The sequence below is a fragment of the Oncorhynchus mykiss genome, chromosome 15 (assembly GCF_057628025.1).
Source record: "Oncorhynchus mykiss isolate SJ-2025 chromosome 15, ASM5762802v1, whole genome shotgun sequence".
NCBI classification, from domain to species: Eukaryota; Metazoa; Chordata; class Actinopteri; order Salmoniformes; family Salmonidae; genus Oncorhynchus; species Oncorhynchus mykiss.
This window is the reverse complement of record NC_143036.1, coordinates 16,383,564-16,405,663: the sequence shown is the minus strand read 5'-3', so window position 1 is coordinate 16,405,663 and position 22,100 is coordinate 16,383,564. Positions and strand designations below refer to the sequence as shown.

At 42.8% G+C, this 22,100-nt stretch overlaps 1 protein-coding gene across 1 annotated transcript; it reads right to left on the bottom strand.

Moving 5' to 3' along the window:
* Positions 1-3,527: 3,527 nt before the first annotated feature.
* On the bottom strand, positions 3,528-5,023 carry rrs1 (ribosome biogenesis regulator 1 homolog). The gene has a single exon (XM_021562457.3). The coding sequence runs from the start codon at positions 4,935-4,937 to the stop codon at positions 3,876-3,878; it is 1,062 nt and encodes a 353-aa protein (XP_021418132.3). The 5' UTR covers positions 4,938-5,023; the 3' UTR covers positions 3,528-3,875.
* Between the last annotated feature and the right edge of the window lie 17,077 nt (positions 5,024-22,100).

The window sequence follows — 22,100 nt, the reverse complement described above, 5'->3', positions numbered from 1 at the left end:
CATTATAGTTCTTGACTACATTATAGTTCTTGACTACATTATAGTTCTTAACTACATTATAGTTCTTAACTACATTATAGTTCTTAACAACATTATAGTTCTTAACTACATTATAGTTCTTGACTACATTATAGTTCTTGACAACATTATAGTTCTTGACAACATTATAGTTCTTAACTACATTATAGTTCTTGACTACATTATAGTTCTTAACTACATTATAGTTCTTGACAACATTATAGTTCTTAACTACATTATAGTTCTTAACTACATTATAGTTCTTGACTACATTATAGTTCTTAACTACATTATAGTTCTTAACTACATTATAGTTCTTGACTACATTATAGTTCTTAACTACATTATAGTTCTTAACTACATTATAGTTCTTGACAACATTATAGTTCTTAACTACATTATAGTTCTTAACTACATTATAGTTCTTAACTACATTATAGTTCTTGACTACATTATGGTGCTTGACTACATTATGGTGCTTGACTACATTATGGTGCTTGACTACATTATGGTGCTTGACTACATTAACACCTTGAAGAACGATCTGGCCATGTACTCTTATAATCTCCACCCGGCACAGCCAGAAGAGGACTGGCCACCCCTCAGAGCCTGCTTCCTCTAGATATCTTCCTATGTTCCTGCCTTTCTAGGGAGTTTTTCCTAGCCACCGTGCTTCTACATCTACATAGCTTGATGTTTGGGGTTTTAGGCTGGGTTTCTGCAAAAGCACGTTGTGACATCTGCTGGTGTAAAGGGCTTTATAAATATATTTGATTTGATTATATTTGATTTGCCTATTGTCCTCCCTCCATCTGGCTACAGGCACGAGGTGGCCCGGGATTGATGCCTTGGTTCCCTGCCCCAACAGAATTCATAATTTCACTTCAGGGCGGTTGATTGATTTTTACCAATGACGATGTGTGTGGTGTGTCCCAGCAGTGGCCAGGATAGGCATGAGATGAATGGGGTTTTGACTGGGTGGGTCTGGAGATGGACCAGTCAGTCAACAGATGGTGGTTAGTTAGACCCTTTGCCTCGCCCCCTCCCTCCCCAGTGCATAGGGGCTTTGCTGCTGGCTTGTGACAGCAGTCAAACACCATCCATCAAAAATGTGGGAGATTATGCAGTCAGTCAGAAACAAAACAACCACATCTATGAAAGAGCAATAATGTGGTGGATACTGTATATACAACCCTATCTGTAACGTTGTGCCCAATCTGTCTATTGTAAGAATTACAGTATGTTCTTGTATTGACAAGTGCAATCGATCAGGTTTTTTGTAAGGGTAACTGCTTGAGAAAGTTGATGTGACGAGCAAATTAATTGTCAACTCTCCATTGAATTTGGTCAAATGAGTAGACATTAAAAAGTATATCTAGTGCTAAGATCCATTTGTGTCTCTGGGCATGATATGCAAGAGAAATGAAAGAACACTTGCATTCACAATGGAGAGCTCTAGAACTCACGTCCTGATTTGCCTATTTCCAGTGTATTTGGCCTGATAGGGAGGGAAAATAGATCTGACTATGGCTGCCTGTCTGGAGCCAAAAGGGCTGAGAAATAGCTCTGCTTTCAAATGGGGAAACGTGGTGTGTGATAGCGGTGTGTAGTTTAGTAGCAGAGCAGAAGTTAAGACACACCTGGTAAATTGATCTGACAGACGATTAACCTCATTGTCCTCCTTAGTCTTGTATTAGTGTTAAAGTACCTATAGATTGCACACACTAAACTCTAACTTCAATTCAATCTCTCCTCAGTTTTCCCTTGTTTTGCACACAACACGTTTAGGATTTTGTTCCCTTAGACCAGGGTTTCTCAAACTCGGTCCTTGGGCCCCCCAGGTGCAGTTTGGGAAACCCTGTCTTAGACCATGAGTTCTATAATTGGCGACCCCCCACGGATAATTTTATTTGTCCCCAAAGTTTTCTGAGCTACATTTTTTGTTGTTGGACATAACTGACAGAAAAATCACTAGGAAATCAGCTCAAAGTGATTCTTATTTAGGAAATCTGTTCCCAAGTATTCCCACGCATAGAGGCACGTGATCAGATCCCAATGTAATAAAGGTTTGAAATGAGTCTGTTTTTGTCAAATACTATATCTGATTCTAGTGTACAAATGATTTAACACTATGTTCCAACCACCCGCTCAAGCAAAAATGGGACCACGGATTAATTGAATTGGGGACCCCTGCCCTAGACTATCGCCGAGTGATGCTTGAGTACAGGCATATCATGCTCTGGATGAAAGTACTCTCCAGAGGGAATAGGGTACAATTCAGCTTGCCCCACTATTTCTGCGTGGATAGTTATTTGATGTCATTTTGACTAGATGTACAGTACGTAATGCATTATGAAAATAACTTTGGCTATGCATAATAAAGAGCTGCTAATCGAGGTAAGTTTTTCGTATTCACTGAAAATATAATTTGGTTTCACATTTTGCCTTGCAGCAGCAGATTACTAATTCAGATCCCAGGCTCACGTGGTTGTTTTTTCCCTGTGTGGGCCAGGTGTAATGTCCTGGCCAGGTGAATGGAAAGCTGACCTGAGAGGGCACCTATCTCACTAGGGCCAAAGACAGTTTTATATAACCAACAGCACAGTTAATCTGATAAGCAGGCCCAGCTCCTGTACTGTATGTTTCTAAGAAAGTCCAATTACATCACCTCTATTCTTGGTCATTAGGTCTACATGCAATGCATTAGAGACAGACAGGCTCTCTGTTTATATCATCATATGACACTACTTACAGGGTCAGTTTCCCAGACCATGATCCTCACATGGGGCAGCAAAACTTTTGGGCTCCCGAGTGGCACAGCGGTCTAAGGCAATGCATCTCAGCGCTAGAGACATCACTACAGACCCTGGTTCAGCTGCAGACTGTATCACAATCGGCCGCGATTGGGAGTCCCATAGGGCGGCGCACAATTAGCTCAGTGTCGTTAGTGTTTGGCGGTCATTTATAAATAAGCATTTGTTCTTTACTGACTTGCCTAGTTAAATAAAACTGTCCACTCGTGCCTAAATGTATATTCAAATGCTTTTTAGTGTAGGAATAGGCTTAATCTGATTCCAGGAAACATTTTCGTATCAATTAACTACTTTACAGCATTGTCTGTATTCAGTACAATTGTATTTGTTAATATTTTACATAATTTCTGGGCAGGCCTCAGTCAATTCCATCTGGCCCTTATGGAGTGATGGGACTGAGAGGCAGTCTACTACAAGAGCACATTCATACTGATACGCAGCCACACTTGTGGATTCCTAAGCACTTTTCTACAGGAGCATAATGAAAAAGAGTTGTGTTCACCCCTCCCTCTCCTCTCTGCCCCCAAGTGTTGTACGCATCCAGTCTGTCATACACGTGCAGTGGGAAAATCTACATAATGATTGACTAAATGGAAAGCCCTACTGTAACCATTGCATGGAAGTTGTGCACTTGCTATTGTGTGCAGTAACAATGCACTGTGCCCTACATTCTTAGAAAATCTTAAACACAGCATATATTTTTGAAGTTGATTTTAATTTGAAATATCAAACATAACCCTGTACCAAAAAGTTGTACATTGCATTGACAAATCTATAACAAATTGAGGACTGATGAGGTAAATAAAGACCGTATTCCTGGGTGAGCTATTTAGAAATTTGCATGATGGGACAGAAGACACCTCCCCTCTTACACTCCTATTGCACCTGACCTGCATAAAAGAGAAACAAAACAGGAATCGCTCCCAGCAATATGACAGTGCAGGTGGGAGACATAATGAAGTAGTCAGTTCATATTGTGCAGTCCGATACATCTGAGACAAGGCACTTATTATGAATGACATGCAAAGTTCCAAAAGGTCCTCCTTAGCGCTTCCCTGGTTTCCCAGCTCCTTTTTTACCACTAGGTGGTCCTTGACCCTTACCCCCTGCTCTTCCTTTACCTTTGCCCTTCCCACCACCACCCTTTCCTTTTCCAGAGAAGTTACCACCCTTGCGTCCCTTCTTTCCCCCCTTCTTAAATTTGGCTGCAGCCTCCTCTCGGTCAACCTCTCGCATTTGTTTGTTTACAGCTTTGTTGACGTCCAGACGAGGTTTCTTACTGTCCATCACTTTCAACAGATCCAGCTGCCTCTGCTTTTCACTGGAAAAGTTCCCAATGACCGGCTGGAATTTCCTCTTCTTCCCGGTGTTTCTGGGAGCTTTCTCCTTAGGTAAGCGGTCTTGGAATTTACCTGCGGAAGCGGTGGATGACTTGGCCACATTGACAGCCCTAGCCAGGTCAGATTTGGATTGCTGGGCGATCGGTGTGAGTCCAACACCTGGTACTTTGATTTTCTGTGCCCTGGCTATGTTCCTCAGGCGATGCAGCTCGTTCTTTGCCACTTTCTCCTTCTTTGCTTTGTTGCGTTTGGCGAATTGGTCCTCGTTAGGATCTGCCGTTTCGGGAACCTCAATCAGCCACTCTTTTGTGCCATCATTGACACGCTTGTAGCCCCAACGCCGCTTCCACTCTTTGGCAACATCGTCCCATACCAGGTTAGTTTTCTTCTTCTTTTGGATCCCCTTCAGTTTGGCGAATTCCTCCCATTTGGTTGGAGGCCTGGGCTTTGGCGGGGGCTTCTCTCTCGGCAGTGGAGTGGTCGGCTCGGGTAGTTTGACTACGATTACCTCCTCAACTCTCTCAGTTGGATGCTTCCATATCTCGTTGACCAGAAGCTGCGTGTTGTCACGAGCTAGCGAACGCAGGAAATCCTCTTTCTTCTGTTCACGAAACTGTCGAATGTCAATACGGTTCTTGTCATATGCGACCAAGTTTCCGATGTCAAACTCGAGGTCCAGTTCTTTCTGAACGGTGATACTTTTGAGTTTATCAGCCTCATCTTGTTCAGCTTTAGCAAGCAAGTCTTCTATACTGCACGCAGCCATTTTGGATTTCTGAAAGCATGTCGGTCTCAAGCACTGAGGTATAATAAAGAACGGGTCCCACGTGTGTTTCAGGTCACGTGAAAAGGTTATTCATTTATTTCCGGGTTCAAATTTCCACATTCTGATTTATTTTCCCCCACTTGTGTCCACTAGGTGGTGTCATTGTATTACTTGAGTCATGGCAACAACAAAAAACATATATATATATTTTTTAAATACAGCCTTTCACTTGAAGAAAGTGAATAGTTGAGTTATATTACTTGATTATCACTATCAAAGTAGAATATTATTTAATGTATACCTGATGTACCTTGAGACCTCTAAACTAAAGAATGGCACAACCAACTCACTTTCTTTTCAGGGTCTGTGTATTGGTTTTTGGCAGAATAGCTGATGCTCAATAAGACTGTCTCTTTTCCGAGAGCTTGGCTGTGATGTTGCATATGAATACCCAATCTTACAGCGGTCTTCTGTGGAAGGAGCAGAGAGAATAGAGGGACAAACAGGTAACAATGTTGAGCCATTATATCTATTACATTTTATCAAGTTGTACCTGTTGATATTTATCAAGACTTTATAAAGACTTTATCAACCTCTATACATACAGACTGCTATTTTCAAAATAATTTTGGACCCCACTAATTATATCCAGTGTGAGACTCACCCTGAGAGTCAAGGTTCTGACAGCTATGGAAATGAGCCTACCAGTGACATTGCTATATGTACTGCAGGTAGTGTGAGGAGGGGAATCTTAATGAGGAGCTAAAGTGGCTACACACACACACACACACACACACACACACACACACACACACACACACACACACACACACACACACACACACACACACACACTCTCTCTCTCTAAAATAATTGTATAGTGGCTTAATATAATTAATATATAATTATATAATTAATATAATTAATTTAATTATAATTACCACAGGGCGCACTATAATTACCTCAGGGTGCACTATAATTACCTCAGGGTGCACTGTCATTACCACAGGGTACTCTGTAATTACCACAGGGTGCTCTGTAATTACCACAGGATGTTCTGTAATTACCACAGGGTGCTCTGTAATTACCACAGGGTGCACTATAATTAACACAGGGTGATCTGTAATTAACACAGGGTGCTCTGTAATTACCACAGGGTGCACTATAATTAACACAGGGTGCACTATAATTGCCACAGGGTGATCTGTAATTACCACAGGGTGCACTATAATTACCACAGGGTGCACTATAATTACCACATGGTGATCTGTAATTACTACAGGGTGCTCTGTAATTACCTCAGGGTGCACTGTCATTACCACAGGGCACAATGTAATTACCACAGGGTGAACTATAATTACCACAGGGTGATCTGTAATTACCACAGGGTGATCTGTAATTACCACAGGGTAATCTGTAATTACCCCAGGGTGCACTATAATTACCACAGGGTGATCTGTAATTACCACAGGGTACTCTGTAATTACCACAGGGTGCTCTGTAATTACCACAGGATGCACTATAATTACCACAGGGTGCTCCGTAATTACCACAGGGTGCTCTGTAATTACCACAGGGTGCACTGTAATTATCACAGGGTGCTCCGTAATTACCTCAGGGTGCTCTGTAATTACCTCAGGGTGCTCTGTAATTAACACAGGGTGATCAAATCAAATGTATTTATATAGCCCTTCGTACATCAGCTGATATCTCAAAGTGCTGTACAGAAACCCAGCCTAAAACCCCAAACAGCAAGCAATGCAGGTGTAGAAGCACGGTGGCTAGGAAAAACTCCCTAGAAAGGCCAAAACCTAGGAAGAAACCTAGAGAGGAACCAGGCTATGTGGGGTGGCCAGTCCTCTTCTGGCTGTGCCGGGTGGAGATTATAACAGAACATGGCAAAGATGTTCAAATGTTCATAAATGACCAGCATGGTCCAATAATAATAAGGCAAAACAGTTGAAACTGGAGCAGCAGCACGGCCAGGTGGACTGGGGACAGCAAGGATTCATCATGTCAGGTAGTCCTGAGGCATGGTCCTAGGGTTCAGGTCCTCCGAGAGAGAGAAAGAAAGAGAGAATTAGAGAGAGCACACTTAAATTTACACAGGACACCGAATTGGACAGGAGAAGTACTCCAGATATAGCAAACTGACCCTAGCCCCCAGACACATAAACTACTACAGCATAAATACCACAGGGTGCACTGTAATTATCATAGGGTGCTCCGTAATTTCCACAGGGGGCTCTGTAATTACCACAGGGTGCTCTGTAATGAGACAGTTATTTTTTTATTTTGAATAGCGAATAATATAAGTAAATAAGATGGAAATAGAAAACGTGGATGTTCATATTGATTATTCACTAGTTGATGTAAACCAGCATCATTACATTTCAAAATCATGTGCAAATAAAAGGTGGACTGGTGTGTACAAGTTTTGTCAGAGCCTGAACGCTGCAGTATAGCTCGCATGTATGAGCATCACTGCTGAGGATCAGTGTCGTGTGTGCTGGCTTATACAGTACCCCCCTAAGTGTCACGTTCTGACCATAGTTCCTTTATTTTATCTTTGTGTTAGTTTGGTCAGGGCGTGAGTTGGGGTGGGCAGTCTATGTTCGTTTTTCTAGGTTGTGTTTATGTGTTTGGCCTGGTATGGTTCTCAATCAGGGGCAGGTGTCGTTCGTTGTCTCTGATTGAGAATCATACTTAGGTTGCCTTTTCCCACCTGTGTTCTGTGGGTGAATGTTTTCTGTTTAGTGTATGTCACCTTTCAGAACTGTTTCGTTTCATTCTCCTTTGTTATTTTGTATAGTGTTCTGTTGAATAAATTAACATGGACACGTACCACGCTGCATATTGGTCCGATCTCTCCTCCTCAGACGAGGACGACGAACTAAGGCTCAGACTGCCATGTGTTGCCTACAGTGCCTTCCTCAGTCTCTCACCTAAATATCTTATGAGAGGCTGCACCGTACAGGAGCCTTCAGCCATCATGATGTATTACTCACAGCAGAAACATGGACATCAGATAGGTCTTGTCTAAAGAGCACTTCCTCCAAAAATATATATATATATATTTTTACATTTCACCTTTATTTATTTAATAACCAGGTAGGCTAGTTGAGAACAAGTTCTCATTTGCAACTGCGACCTGGTCAAGATAACCTATATACAGCATGTGCAAATGAGGTAGGATAAGGGAGGTATAAGGCAATAAATAGGCCATGGGGCGAAGAAATTACAATATAGCAATTAAACATTGGAATGGTAGAACGTGCAGAAGATGAATGTGCAAGTAGAGATACTGGGGTGCAAAGTGATTTTTGCAGTTCGTTCCAGTCATTGGCAGCAGAGAACTGGAAGGAGAGGCGGCCAAAGGAAGAATTGGCTTTGGGGGTGACCAGTGAGATACAGTGCCTTGCGAAAGTATTCGGCCCCCTTGAACTTTGCGACCTTTTGCCACATTTCAGGCTTCAAACATAAAGATATAAAACTGTATTTTTTTGTGAAGAATCAACAACAAGTGGGACACAATCATGAAGTGGAACGACATTTATTGGATATTTCAAACTTTTTTAACAAATCAAAAACTGAAAAATTGGTTTTCAGTTTTCAGTTCTTTCCACAGATTCTCGATTGGATTCAGGTCTGGACTTTGACTTGGCCATTCTAACACCTGGATATGTTTATTTTTGAACCATTCCATTGTAGATTTTGCTTTATGTTTTGGATCATTGTCTTGTTGGAAGACAAATCTCCGTCCCAGTCTCAGGTCTTTTGCAGACTCCATCAGGTTTTCTTCCAGAATGGTCCTGTATTTGGCTCCATCCATCTTCCCATCAATTTTAACCATCTTCCCTGTCCCTGCTGAAGAAAAGCAGGCCCAAACCATGATGCTGCCACCACCATGTTTGACAGTGGGGATGGTGTGTTCAGGGTGATGAGCTGTGTTGCTTTTACGCCAAACATAACGTTTTGCATTGTTGCCAAAAAGTTCCATTTTGGTTTCATCTGACCAGAGCACCTTCTTCCACATGTTTGGTGTGTCTCCCAGGTGGCTTGTGGCAAACTTTAAACAACACTTTTTATGGATATCTTTAAGAAATGGCTTTCTTCTTGCCACTCTTCCATAAAGGCCAGATTTGTGCAATATACAACTGATTGTTGTCCTATGGACAGAGTCTCCCACCTCAGCTGTAGATCTCTGCAGTTCATCCAGAGTGATCATGGGCCTCTTGGCTGCATCTCTGATCAGTCTTCTCCTTGTATGAGCTGAAAGTTTAGAGGGACGGCCAGGTCTTGGTAGATTTGCAGTGGTCTGATACTCCTTCCATTTCAATATTATCGCTTGCACAGTGCTCCTTGGGATGTTTAAAGCGTGGGAAATCTTTTTGTATCCAAATCCGGCTTTAAACCTCTTCACAACAGTATCTCGGACCTGCCTGGTGTGTTCCTTGTTCTTCATGATGCTCTCTGCGCTTTTAACGGACCTCTGAGACTATCACAGTGCAGGTGCATTTATACGGAGACTTGATTACACACAGGTGGATTGTATTTATCATCATTAGTCATTTAGGTCAACATTGGATCATTCAGAGATCCTCACTGAACTTCTGGAGAGAGTTTGCTGCACTGAAAGTAAAGGGGCTGAATAATTTTGCACGCCCAATTTTTCAGTTTTTGATTTGTTAAAAAAGTTTGAAATATCCAATAAATGTCGTTCCACTTCATGATTGTGTCCCACTTGTTGTTGATTCTTCACAAAAAAATACAGTTTTATATCTTTATGTTTGAAGCCTGAAATGTGGCAAAAGGTTGCAAAGTTCAAGGGGGCCGAATACTTTCGCAAGGCACTGTATACCTGCTGAAGCGCGTGCTACGGATGGGTGCTGCTATGGTGACCAGTGAGCTGAGATAAGGCGGGGCTTTACCTAGCAAAGACTTGTAGATGACCTGGAGCCAGTGGGTTTGGCGACGAGTAAGAAGCAAGGGCCAGCCAACGAGAGCGTACAGGTTGCAGTGGTGGGTAGTATATGGGGCTTTGGTGACAAAACGGATGGCACCTTGATAGACTGCATCCAATTTGTTGAGTAGATTGCTGGCAATGTCATTGCCTCCAAAGTCGAGGATCGGTAGGATGGTCAGTTTTACGAGGGTATGTTTGGCAGCATGAGTGAAGGATGCCTTGTTTGCGAAATTGGAAGCCGATTCTAGATTTAATTTTGTATTGGAGATGTTTAATGTGAGTCTGGAAGGAGGATTTACAATCTAACCAGACACCTACGTATTTGTAGTTGTCCACATATTCTAAGTCAGAACGGAGTAGTGATGCTGGACGGGCGGGCAGGTGCGGGCAGCGATCGATTGAAGAGCATGCATTTAGTTTAAATTAGCCTGCTGCTTTACACTTCTATGTCACAGCTGACCCAGTATCAGCCGGAGAGATGAGGAGAGAGAGATGGAGAGAGAGGGGGACACAAAAACAGAGAGAGAGAGAGAGAGAGAGAGAAAGATCGGAAGTGAGTTAGGGAGGGGGGGAAGGGAGCGAGAGAAGTCCTCCAGGAGTTGAGAGAAATAGAGTAAAGAAGGTAGGGGATGGTATAGCAAGTGATATGATTGCATAATCGCAGGCTTGACTAAATGGAAGAGAACAGCTGTTGACAGAGTTACACAAAACCAGCTGGTTGTGTGTAAGTGAAGCTTATATATTTATTTATGGATTGTATAAACCACTGTCGCCCACTTGGCTGGGAGACTTAATAGACATGAGAAGTGGAACAGTCCCTGAGAGAAGTAGAACAGTCCCCGAGAGAAGTAGAACAGTCCCCGAGAGAAGTAGAACAGTCCCCGAGAGAAGTAGAACAGTCCCCGAGAGAAGTAGAACAGTCCCAGAGAGAAGTAGAACAGTCCCTGAGAGAAGTAGAACAGTCCCCGAGAGAAGTAGAACAGTCCCTGAGAGAAGTAGAACAGTCCCCGAGAGAAGTAGAACAGTCCCTGAGAGAAGCCACCAGCGGGAGAGTAAAAGTCCTGGAGGACTAGTGATTGGCTAAGGAGTCCAGTCCACACAGTTGGTTTCTCAGGTATTAATCAGATAGAAATTAAGAGAAAGGACAGCAACACAATTAGACCAAACCAAATCGTGAGAAAACAAAAGATAATTACTTGACACATTGGAAAGAATTAACAAAAAAACTGCAAACTAGAATGCTATTTGGCCCTAAACAGAGAGTATACAGTGGCAGAATACCTGACCACTGTGACTGACCCAAACTTAAGGAAAGCTTTGACTATGTACAGACTGAGTGAGCAGAGCCTTGCTATTGAGAAAGGTTGCCGTAGGCAGACCTGGCTCTCAAGAGAAGACAGGCTATGTGCACACTGCCCACAAAATGAGGTGGAAACTGAGCTGCACTTCCTAACCTCCTGCCAAATGTCTGACCATATTAGAGACATATTTCCCTCAGATTACACAGAGCCACAAAGAATTTGAAAACAAACCCTATTTTGATTAACTCCCATATCTACTGAGTGAAATACCACAGTGTGCCATCACAGCAGCAATATTTGTGACCTGTTGCCACAAGAAATGGGCAACCAGTGAAGAACAAACACCATTGTAAATACAACCCATACTTATGTTTATTTATTTTCCCTTTTGTACTTTAACCGTTTGCACATCGTTACAACACTGTATATATACATAATATGACATTTGTAATGTCTTTATTATTTTGGAACTTCTGTGAGTGTAATGTTTACTGTTCATTTTTAACGTTTAGTTCACTTTTGTATATTATCTACTTCACCTGCTTTGGCAATGTTAACATATGTTTCCCATGCCAAAAAAGCCACTTGAATTGAATTAAATTGAAAAGAAGGTAAACCATCGGTCCTTCAGGAGTTGACTTTCTCGAAATGTCTCTGAAAGTAAGGTGAGCTGACTTTTCTCTTGTCTGCTTTGCCAGCCTGATTGTCAGTCTGTATGCTGGGGCCAGTCAGGTCTCCTAGCTACTGGTCTGACATTGCTGTCAAGACTAACAGATAGTGGATGACAGTCAGTGATGGAGGACGCATCCTGGTGGGTCATGGGTAAGAGGGAAGTGAAGACACACTGCGAGCTTATCTCTCCTATTCCCTCGGCTTGCAAGGTCAACATACAGAAAAGCTCCCAATCCATCACAGTGCTCTGCACCTCACCTTCATAAATAGAACAGAACAGTACAGTGGCGTCAGTAGCGTCAAATAGAACACTACTGTAGTGTCACTCTGTAAATCCACTCCTTGGATGGCTCTCAGGAGAATTAGAGCAAAAAAAACTAAATAACTTCAATGGCTTAGGTCTGCATGGCAAACTGATTTAGTGGCGCTGTTATCAATATCAGACCAAAATTCCTTAGACTATGATTCTAATTGCATCTTTGACTTAAGTCAATGAGCAGACTGTGCCGGAAGGGAGCCAGTCGTTGGCTCTATGACAGCTGAGGTCAAGGCCTGTACTGAGCTAGTGTGATGTGAACAGAGACCTCGTTTTACTCTGGTCAATACCTCATGACTCTACCTGCTGCTTCCAAACAACTTTCAACCCGGCACGACAGCTCACGCCCTGAAAGGGAGGAGCGAGAAGACAAACCACCTCCTACACATTCCGCCCTCTCTCTGTGAAAGCACACAGCTTTCCATACATTTCACAGATTCAAGGTACATTGTTCCAGCTCTTGTGACTTCAAGCATAATGTCATATTACAGGACAAATAGGGACTGAAGGTGAACCTGTTTGGTTGGAAAACCTTTATTTTAAACGGAGAGGGTTACACCACTCTCTGCCCCGGTCACAGTGGTGTGTCACTGTTCTGTTTTGGTTGTGTGTAGGAGGTGCTGGGAGACAAACAGCTGGGGTCTCCCTTAAGTACTGTGGGTCCGGTAAACACTACAGAAGCTGCTCCGGCCATGGACAGCCTCTCACCAAACCTGGCCTGGTTCCTAGAAAACACACAGCATGGAATGGAGAGTCCTTGAGATAACATTTTGAGTTTTGTGTGAGTGTGTGTAAAGGAGTGTGTGTGTGTGTGTGTGTGTGTGTGTGTGTGTGTGAGTGGACTGCAGTATTATCCATTGACTCCATGCTGGGGCTTGGAAGCGGAGAGAGAGTTGGTCAATGGCTGGGATCACAGCAGTTAACAGAGGTCATCCCTCAGCCCGCTACTCTACACTGTGGGAGCTGAGTTGGAGGACATCATATAGAAGGGACACCCACAGACCTCAGTCAATACCCTTACAACGCATTAGGATCCACTGGCTGTAGTCAAAGTTCAGTTGATGTAAGATAAAATCCCTCTCCAAGCTCAGCTGTTATGATACCACTTCTCGTCTACCTCTTTATGTGTTAAAACTACAGCCCTGGTTCTGTTTCTATGTTTATTATTTCAACCACCCCACTGGCAGTTAATATGCCACACACAACTCCACAACCCTCCTTCAGTTCATACACAGTACGCCCCCCTTTTAGTTCACATTCATCACAAATCCCCCTTAGCTTTCCTACTCCAGTTCATAAAGCTGCTAAATCTGACAGCATGACAAATCTTCACTGGCTCTCAGTAGTTCTAAAAGTGTCTGTAAATATCCCATCCTTCCAAACAGCCCTGGGGTTACCATCTTTTTCCAACCCTCAATCGGATTCTAGAATCAGAATACACAGAAACGGAAATATCAACTTTGCCAAAACCTTTACAATGGGTCATCCCCATCATAACCCAGTGGGTGTGGCCTGCAGAAATCCCTTTTGAAGCCGCTTGGAAGCGCTGGTTATGATCTGGTCCTTTACTGGGTTATCTGTGAGGGGCATCCAGGGTCGGTATTGATCCTCTCCTAATTCGCTCATAGGTGCATAATGAGCCTAATGAAAACTATGCCTGATACCACAAAGGGGAATAGTTGAAAAGTAAAGGCGGAGTGTTTACACAAGGGGGAAGAGTTTAAATGTTACACAAGGGCCGGTTAATATTAGCCCTACATGTTTGTATGAGAAAAAAAAATATATATTAGAAATGGGCAGACGACAAATGTGTTGTTAAACATTTATGAAACGATTATTCCTGAAAATATATTTTTGTCGGGGTAGATCAATAACCATAAAGAGCTAGCGATGAACCGTATCTTGAAGTTATCGCTTGGAGAAACACACGGCATGCTCCCACTCTGACAAAACCTTCACACAGTTCCTCAAAGACAGTGAAGCTTTTAAGAGTCAAAGTGCTGCTCAATGTGACGCTATCCGGTTTGACGACGTTGGACCATGGGGAAGGAAAACAAGACAGAAACCGAATACAAATTGTTTCTCACCAAATCTACAGTGACAAATTGGTATTTTGAGAGATGAACTGAAGACTTTATGTAGGTTCTTCTGGTGTTTCCCCAAGGGGGAAATTGTATCTGTCTCTTTCTTTCTCTCTCTCTCTCTCTCTCTCTCTCTCTCTCTCTCTCTCTCTCTCTCTCTCTCTCTCTCTCTCTATCTCTCTCTTTCTCACTCTCACTCTCTCTCTTTCTCACACTCTCTCTGTCTCTCTCTCTCTCTCTCTCTCTCTCTTTCTCACTCTTTCTCTGTCTCTCTCTTTCTCTCTCTTTCTCACTCTCTCTCTCTCTCTCTCTCTCTCTCTCTCTCTCTCTCTGACTCTTCAAAGCAGCTCTGGACGGTGCTGACGTGTGCGACATGCGTGTGAAGACAGGGCTGAAAAGCTGAAACACTTTAAAATACAAGCCCTCAGCAACTCACTGTGAAAAAGCTAAATAAGTACAAGTGGGAATTACCTTTGAGGATTAAAAGAGAGCAGACATTTTTCACACTTTTTCATCTGTTCATTTACCTTTAAAACGGCCTAATCAGTTGTGAACGTCAACGGAAAGATGCCTATTAGGCTAGTGGGAATATGCTGTCGCAGTTTCAGTGATGGTTGGTAACAGAAATAAGAACTCTGAGGATAGCTGCGCTTGGTCATGTTAGCACAGGGGTTGGCTTTAAAGAAGAGCTCTTGCCATTTTCTTAAACATCTTCTCTAAATTGTATTTTATTTCTCGTGTTTATATTTTCTGCATCGTTGGGAAGGGCTTACTGTAAGGTCTACTGTCTACTGGTCTGTTGTATTCGGCACCTGTGACAAATACAATTTGATTTGATCCCTAACTCAAGATCATCCCCAACACTGCTGTTCCAGTGGAACCCCTACTGTACCTGAACCCTTGACCCTCTCATCCCCTCCTCTAGACCCTCCATTGGCCAGCTTGGACAGGAAGCAAGGCTTGACAAGCTCCATAGCCACACACCCCATCCTGTGGCTTAAGCCCTGTCTCACATGTTGAACCATCAGCAGCACACCACCCTACATCACACTGCAGGCTTGCTTCTGAAGCTAAGCAGGGTTGGTCCTGGTCAGTCCCTGGATGGGAGACCAGATTCTGCTGGAAGTGTTGTTGGAGGACCAGTAGAAAGCACTCTTTCCTCTGGTTCAAAAAAAAGATCCCGATGCAGTGATTGGGGACATTACCCTGTGTAGGGTGTCATCTTTCGGATGGACAGTAAAATGGATTTCCTGACTCTGTGGTCACTAAAGATCCCATGGCACTTATTATAGGAGTAGGGGTGTCAACCCCAGTCTCCTGGCCCTCATACAGTTATGGACATCTAATCATCCCCAGCTTTCTATTAGTTCCTTCATCCCTCTCCCATGTAACTGTTCTCAGGTTGTTGCTGTAAATGACAATGTGTTCTCAGTCAACTTACCTGCTAAGAAAATCTGGGATGTAACTTGAAATGTGTGTATGCAGAGAGAAAGGTACAGTTGCTAAATGATCTCTAATAAAGTCTAGCCTCCTGATTACCAGACTGAATACCACTGTGGTATCATACACACTGAGTATACAAAGCATTAGGAACACCTTTCCATGTCATAGACTGACCAGGTGAAAGCTATAATACCTTATTGATGTACCTTGTTAAATCCACTTCAATCAGTGTAGATGTAAGGAAGGAGACAGGTTACATAACGATTTTTAAGCCTTGAGACAATTGAGATATGGATTGTGTATGTGTGGACAAGACAAAATATTTAAGAGTTTTTGAACAGGGTATGTGTAGTAGGTGCCAGATGCACCGGTTTGTGTCAAGAACTGTAACACTGCTGGGTTTTTCACGCTTAACAGTTTCCCGTGTGTATCAAGAATGGTCCACCACCCAAAAGACATCCAGCCAACTTGACACAACTGTGGGAAGCATTGGAGTCAACACGGGCCAGCATCCCTGTGGAACACCTTCCGCCAAAGTGAGGCTGTTCTCAGGGCAAAAAAAGGGGGGGGGGGGGTGCAACTCAATATTAGGAAGGTGTTCCTGATGTTTGGTATAGTCAGGGTACATATCCATACAGTGAACATTCATGTAAGCTCGTGAGATAAGGCGGCTTGTGAGGGTAAATAAAGTCCCCCTACACCATTGAGTCCAGAATTGCATCTTAGTTTATGTGTCATTCTGAAGCGCTGTGGCTTCCTTCCTACACCATGTGTTTTTGTGGCTTGTCAGAGCTAGGGATGCTCATTAGCCAAAGGGCTGAAGTAAACTTCCTCCAGTGGCTATCACCCAGACTGCTCCCTGTCACTCATTCCTAACAGGGTGTCAATGCCGTGCTAGCCTACGTGACGGGCACTGCTAAACGACACATGCCATGTCTGTGTGCTCGGATCCATACGAAGACAGTACAGTATGGGACACGTCTTGGTGACATTCGCTCTACCACTGTCTCCTCCCTGAACATGACAGATGCCCAAAATACAAATCCAGAGGCACTTTCCTTGGCTCTAAATAATACAGACAACATAATTTTCTTGAGTTACCATAACCACAAGCCTCAGAAATCATTTGGAATAAACTTTACAGGCTATGTGAAATACATTTTGACATTGTGAGGTACCAGTTGACTGACTGCGTCTCTCTGGGGAGGTCAGTGTGGGGGTGGACGGGAGGTAGAGACTTATTACTCCTCACTATATCTGGGAGGAAATATGTGGGGTTCCGGCCGTCATGCAGACTGGTCATTGTAGAAACCAGGGATGGGAGAAGTCTTAACAATTACACACAGTGGAACAATGGACTGTCATAACCAGAAAGAGAGAGGAGAGGCAGGGGGAGAGAAAGAGAGAAGGAGCGATAGAGAGAGTGAGAGAGAGAGAGAAAGACAGAGAGAGAGAGAGAGCTAGAGGGAGGGTAGCAGGGGGTCTCCCTACTTACGGACGACGGCAATTAAAATATAGTGTGGTCAGTGAGGGAACTCACTGGAATTCAAATTGGATTTTGCATGGTAGTGAACTGGGTGGGAGGAGAGAAACAAGAACGTCTTCTTCTTTCTGAACAATGGGACTTTGAAAGAGAGACCTGTTCAAGAATCGCATCTGTTTGACCTATTGTTTAATTGGTTTCCATGGAGTCCACGTTAGCTCCTTTTCAAACTCAAAGACACCTCAGGATTCTCTCTCATGAAAACACAACAACACACAGACTTTAACTATTTGGCGCCAGCAACAACTATCTCCGTGGGAACACTCACAAGCGCTCTGCACTGAATTTAATTCAACATAAAAAATCTGTTTGCTTTATGTTATTCCCAATCATGAGATCAAAACAGCATAACGTAAACACTCCGCCAGTCCCTTTGTGACATCACCAGGGGTTTGCTTCGTTGCACCTGCTGCAAATCAAATTCACAGGTTTATTTCTGTTTCGGCTCTCTCTCTTTCTCATTATGAAGCTCGGTATTTTAACGGACATTTCACCCTATAGTTGAGCTACGTGATTCATTTCCTCATTGTCTCCAAACAGAGGTGCAGGGAGGGAACGCTCAGTGATGGCCGCAAGGCCTCATTTGCATTTTGTACTGCAAATAAAAGCTGATGATTCATACTTACAGATGAGTGGGAACAGTTAGTGAGTGCCAGCGTTCCTATTTGGGGTGTATGGATATTATTATGGGCTGGGAAGAGGAGTGTGATAGGGTTGTGACAAAGCAGCGGCCGTTATTCCTTGTCGTTAGGTCGGCCTGGGGCAATGTGCTGTATCCATGGTTGGTTGGTTGGTTGGTTTGGTTTGTCTCCTTTTCGGTCTGCCTTTCCGTCCAACTAAGCCACGAGCACCCCAGTGGCAAGTGTGACTATGTTATATCAAAACACTCACAACTCAGATGACTGGACTTGTGTGTGTAACCTACTAAACACACTTACACTCACATAAACCATCATACTAAACACACTTACACCCACATAAACCATCATACTAAACACACTTACACCCACATAAACCATCATACTAAACACACTTACACCCACATAAACCATCATACTAAACACACTTACACCCACATAAACCATCATACTAAACACACTTACACCCACATAAACCATCATACTAAACACACTTACACCCACATAAACCATCATACTAAACACACTTACACCCACATAAACCATCATAAAAATCATCTCAGCTGGAGAGCTTAACAGCTGTAGAACAAGAACAGACTATATGTCCGTAAGCATTCAGAGTGCAATTCTAAATCCCTAATCAAATTGTAGTGTTACTACGGAAAACATCATTCTTATTAGCTTCTGTTGAGGAACATCGACTGAGGGCAGCCCACCTGAGTTGACCTTCCACCTGGAATCTGTGTGGGTTTAGCTGCACAGCCCAGTGAACTGAACTAATCAAAAGAGATTGAAAAAACGTCACTTTAATTACAACATACTGCAACAACAAACTTTAGGCCAGAATTGTTTACGTGGATGAATGTCCTCCTAAGCTAATCAAATTAAAAGTTTTGTGGTTTTGGTTGATTGTTGATGTAATTTTGGTGATGATTAAAGAATTTGAGCATTTCTTTCACAAACCAACACCATTGTCTGTTTGGTTCCTGTCATAGGATAATCTATAACGCCCCTATCGTTTATGAGTCACACACTGGAATAATGCAGTTAGAGGAGCTGCAGTGTCCTACACGAAGTTAACTGTCTCAAGGCTACAGCAAGGGACAGTTAGGATCCCAGATAAGTGACAAAATGACAATACAGTGCCACCTCTTAACAATGCAATGTACTCTACATGCGAGTGTACATTTGACTTGAACAGATTCTGGGTTGTAACTGTCTACTGTAACACATTTTTCTCAAAGCAAAATATTCTAGTGAGGTTGGGAGTGGAATCCATTGTATACTTGATTTGGGCAATTTACTGCACTTATTTTGTCAAGATGTCAAGATCAGGATCGCCTTGACCTTGTTGGCTTTGATGCCTGATTGTAACGGTCGTCGGTGGAAGAAGGTGAGGACCAAAGTGCAGCGTGGTACTGGTTCATGTTATTTATTTAAACTGAACAACATCTAACAAAGAAACAAAAAGCACAACCGAAACAGCTCCGTCAGGTGCAACACACACTACACAGAAAGTATAATCACCCACAACTCAAAGGTGAAACCAGGCTACCTAAGTATGGTTCTCAATCAGGGACAACAATTGACAGCTGCCTCTGATTGAGAACCATACCAGGCCAAACACAGAAATCCCAAATTATAGAAAAAAGAACATAGACTGCCCACCCCAACTCACACCCTGACCACACTAAAACAAAGACAAAACAAAGGAAATAAAGGTCAGAACGTGACAGTACCCCTCCCCCCCAAAGGTGCGGACTCCGGCCGCAAAACCTGAACCTATAGGGGAGGGTCTGGGCGGGCGTCTCTCCGCGGTGGCGGCTCTGGCGCGGGACGTGGACCCCACTCCACCATAGTCTTTGTCTGCCTCTTAACCCGCCTCCGTGGCCTCTTTAGAGCGGCGAACTAAGGTCAGAACGTGACACTGATTTCCCCTTATCCTGACAACTTCACTTCATTTTCATATTGAGGAAGTCAAACGTAGATAAATGGAAACAACATGATGAACAACGACAACATACAGTGCATTCAGAAAGTATTCAGACCTCTGGACTTTTTCTACACTTTGTTACGGTACAGCTTTATTTTAACATGGATTAAATTACTTTTTTACTAATCAATCTACCCACAATACCCCATCATGACAAAGTGAAAACAGGTTTTTAGATTTTTTTGCAAATCTCTAAAAATAAAAAATAAAAATTCCTTATTTACATATGTATTCAGACCCTTTGCTATGAGACTTGAAATTGAGCTCAGGTGCATCCTGTTTCCATTGATCATCCCTGAGATGTATCTACAACTTGATTGGAGTCCACCTGTGGAAAATGTGTTTGATTGGACATGATTTGGAAAGGCACATACCTGTCTATATAACATCCCACAGTTGACAGTGCATGTCAGAGCAAAAACCAAGCCATAAGGTCAAAGGAATTGTCCGTAGAACTCCGAGACAGGATTGTGCTGAAGCACAGATCTGGGGAAGGGCACCAAATTTTTTTTGCAGAATTGAAGGTTCAGAAACACAGTGGCCTCCGTCATTCTTAAATGGAAGAAGTTTGGAACCATCAAGACTCTTCCTAGAGCTGGCCGCCAGGCTAAACTGAGCAATCGGGGGAGAAGGGCCTCGGTCAGGGAGGTGACCAAAAACCTGATGGTCACTCTGACAGAGCTCCAGAGTTCCTCTGCTGAGATGGGAGAACCTTCCAGAAGGACAACTCTCTCTGCAGCACTCCACCAATCAGGCCTTTATTGTAGAGTGGCCAGATGGAAGCCAATTCTCAGTAAAACGTACATGACAGCTCGCTTGGAGTTTGCCAAAAGGCACCTAAATGGCTATCAGACCATGAGAAACAAGATTCTCTGGTCTGATGAAACCAAGATTGAACTCTTTGGCCTGAATGCCAAGTGTCACATCTGGAGCAAACCTGGCACCATCCCTACGTTGAAGCATGGTGGTGGCAGTATCATGCTGTGGGGATGTTTTTCAGTGGCAGGGACTGGCAGATTTTCAGGATCAAGGGAAACAATAACGGAGTGAAGTACAGAGCGATCCTTGATAAAAACCTGCTCCAGACCTCAGACTGGGGCGAAGGTTCACCTTCCAACAAGACAATGACCCTAAGCACACAGCCAAGACAACGCAGGAGTGACTTTGGGACAAGTCTCTGAATGTCCTTGAGTGGCCCAGCCAGAGCCCGGACTTGAACCCGATCGAACATCTCTGAAAAGACCTGAAAGTAGCTGTGCAGCGACGCTCCCCATCCAACCTGACAGAGCTTGTGTACAAAATGCAGGTGTAACAAGCTTGTAGCATCATACCCAAGATGACTCGAGGCTGTAATCGCTACAGAAAGTGCATCAGCAAAGTACTGAGTAAAGGGTCTGAATACTTATGTAAATGTGATATAAAGTTTTTCATTTTTAAGAAATGTGCACAAAAAAATATGCTTTATCATTATGTGGTATTGTGTAAAGATTGATGAGGGGAAAAAACGATTTAATCAATTTTAGAGTAAGGCTGTAACGTAACAAAATGTGGAAAAAGGGAAGGGGTCTGAATACTTTCCAAAAGCACAGTATTACCATCATGTGAACACTCACATAAAACAGCCATGAATTAAATGCATTTTCCCCATATAATCTGCAAGAATACGTCTAGCATTAACCTTGTCACAAACAACTGTCAACAGAGAACACTTAAATATATTTAAGTGGCACGACTTCTGGAAATTTCTTGAGATCCTAATTGCTCTAAATTGCCATTTCTTTCTTGTGTCCTTAAAACATCTTAAAACATCTTGACAATGGAAGGTATTCAGCAGTTTGGATGACAAATATGTTTCTCTCCATAGCATAATGCTGTACTGTAAATTAATACTCATTTTAAGTCTATTAATTTTGTACTTTCTGATTTAAATAGTCAAAAAATGCAATTCAAATACTGTAATTGCATAAAAGTACTGATTGCTTTTGATAAAGAACATTATCTGTTACCTGTTGTAGTAATTGTAACCATGCCATGGGTAATTACAGGTAACTATGGAGTTGGTACAAAACATGGAAGTGTTTTCTGATGTTTATTAAATATTCAATCAATATTAATTATTTTAATTTAAGTAATTAATTGCTAATATGTAGCATGGAGGCACTCTATATAAATTAATCCATTTGTTTGGCTGTGGTTATTGGGGCGGCAGG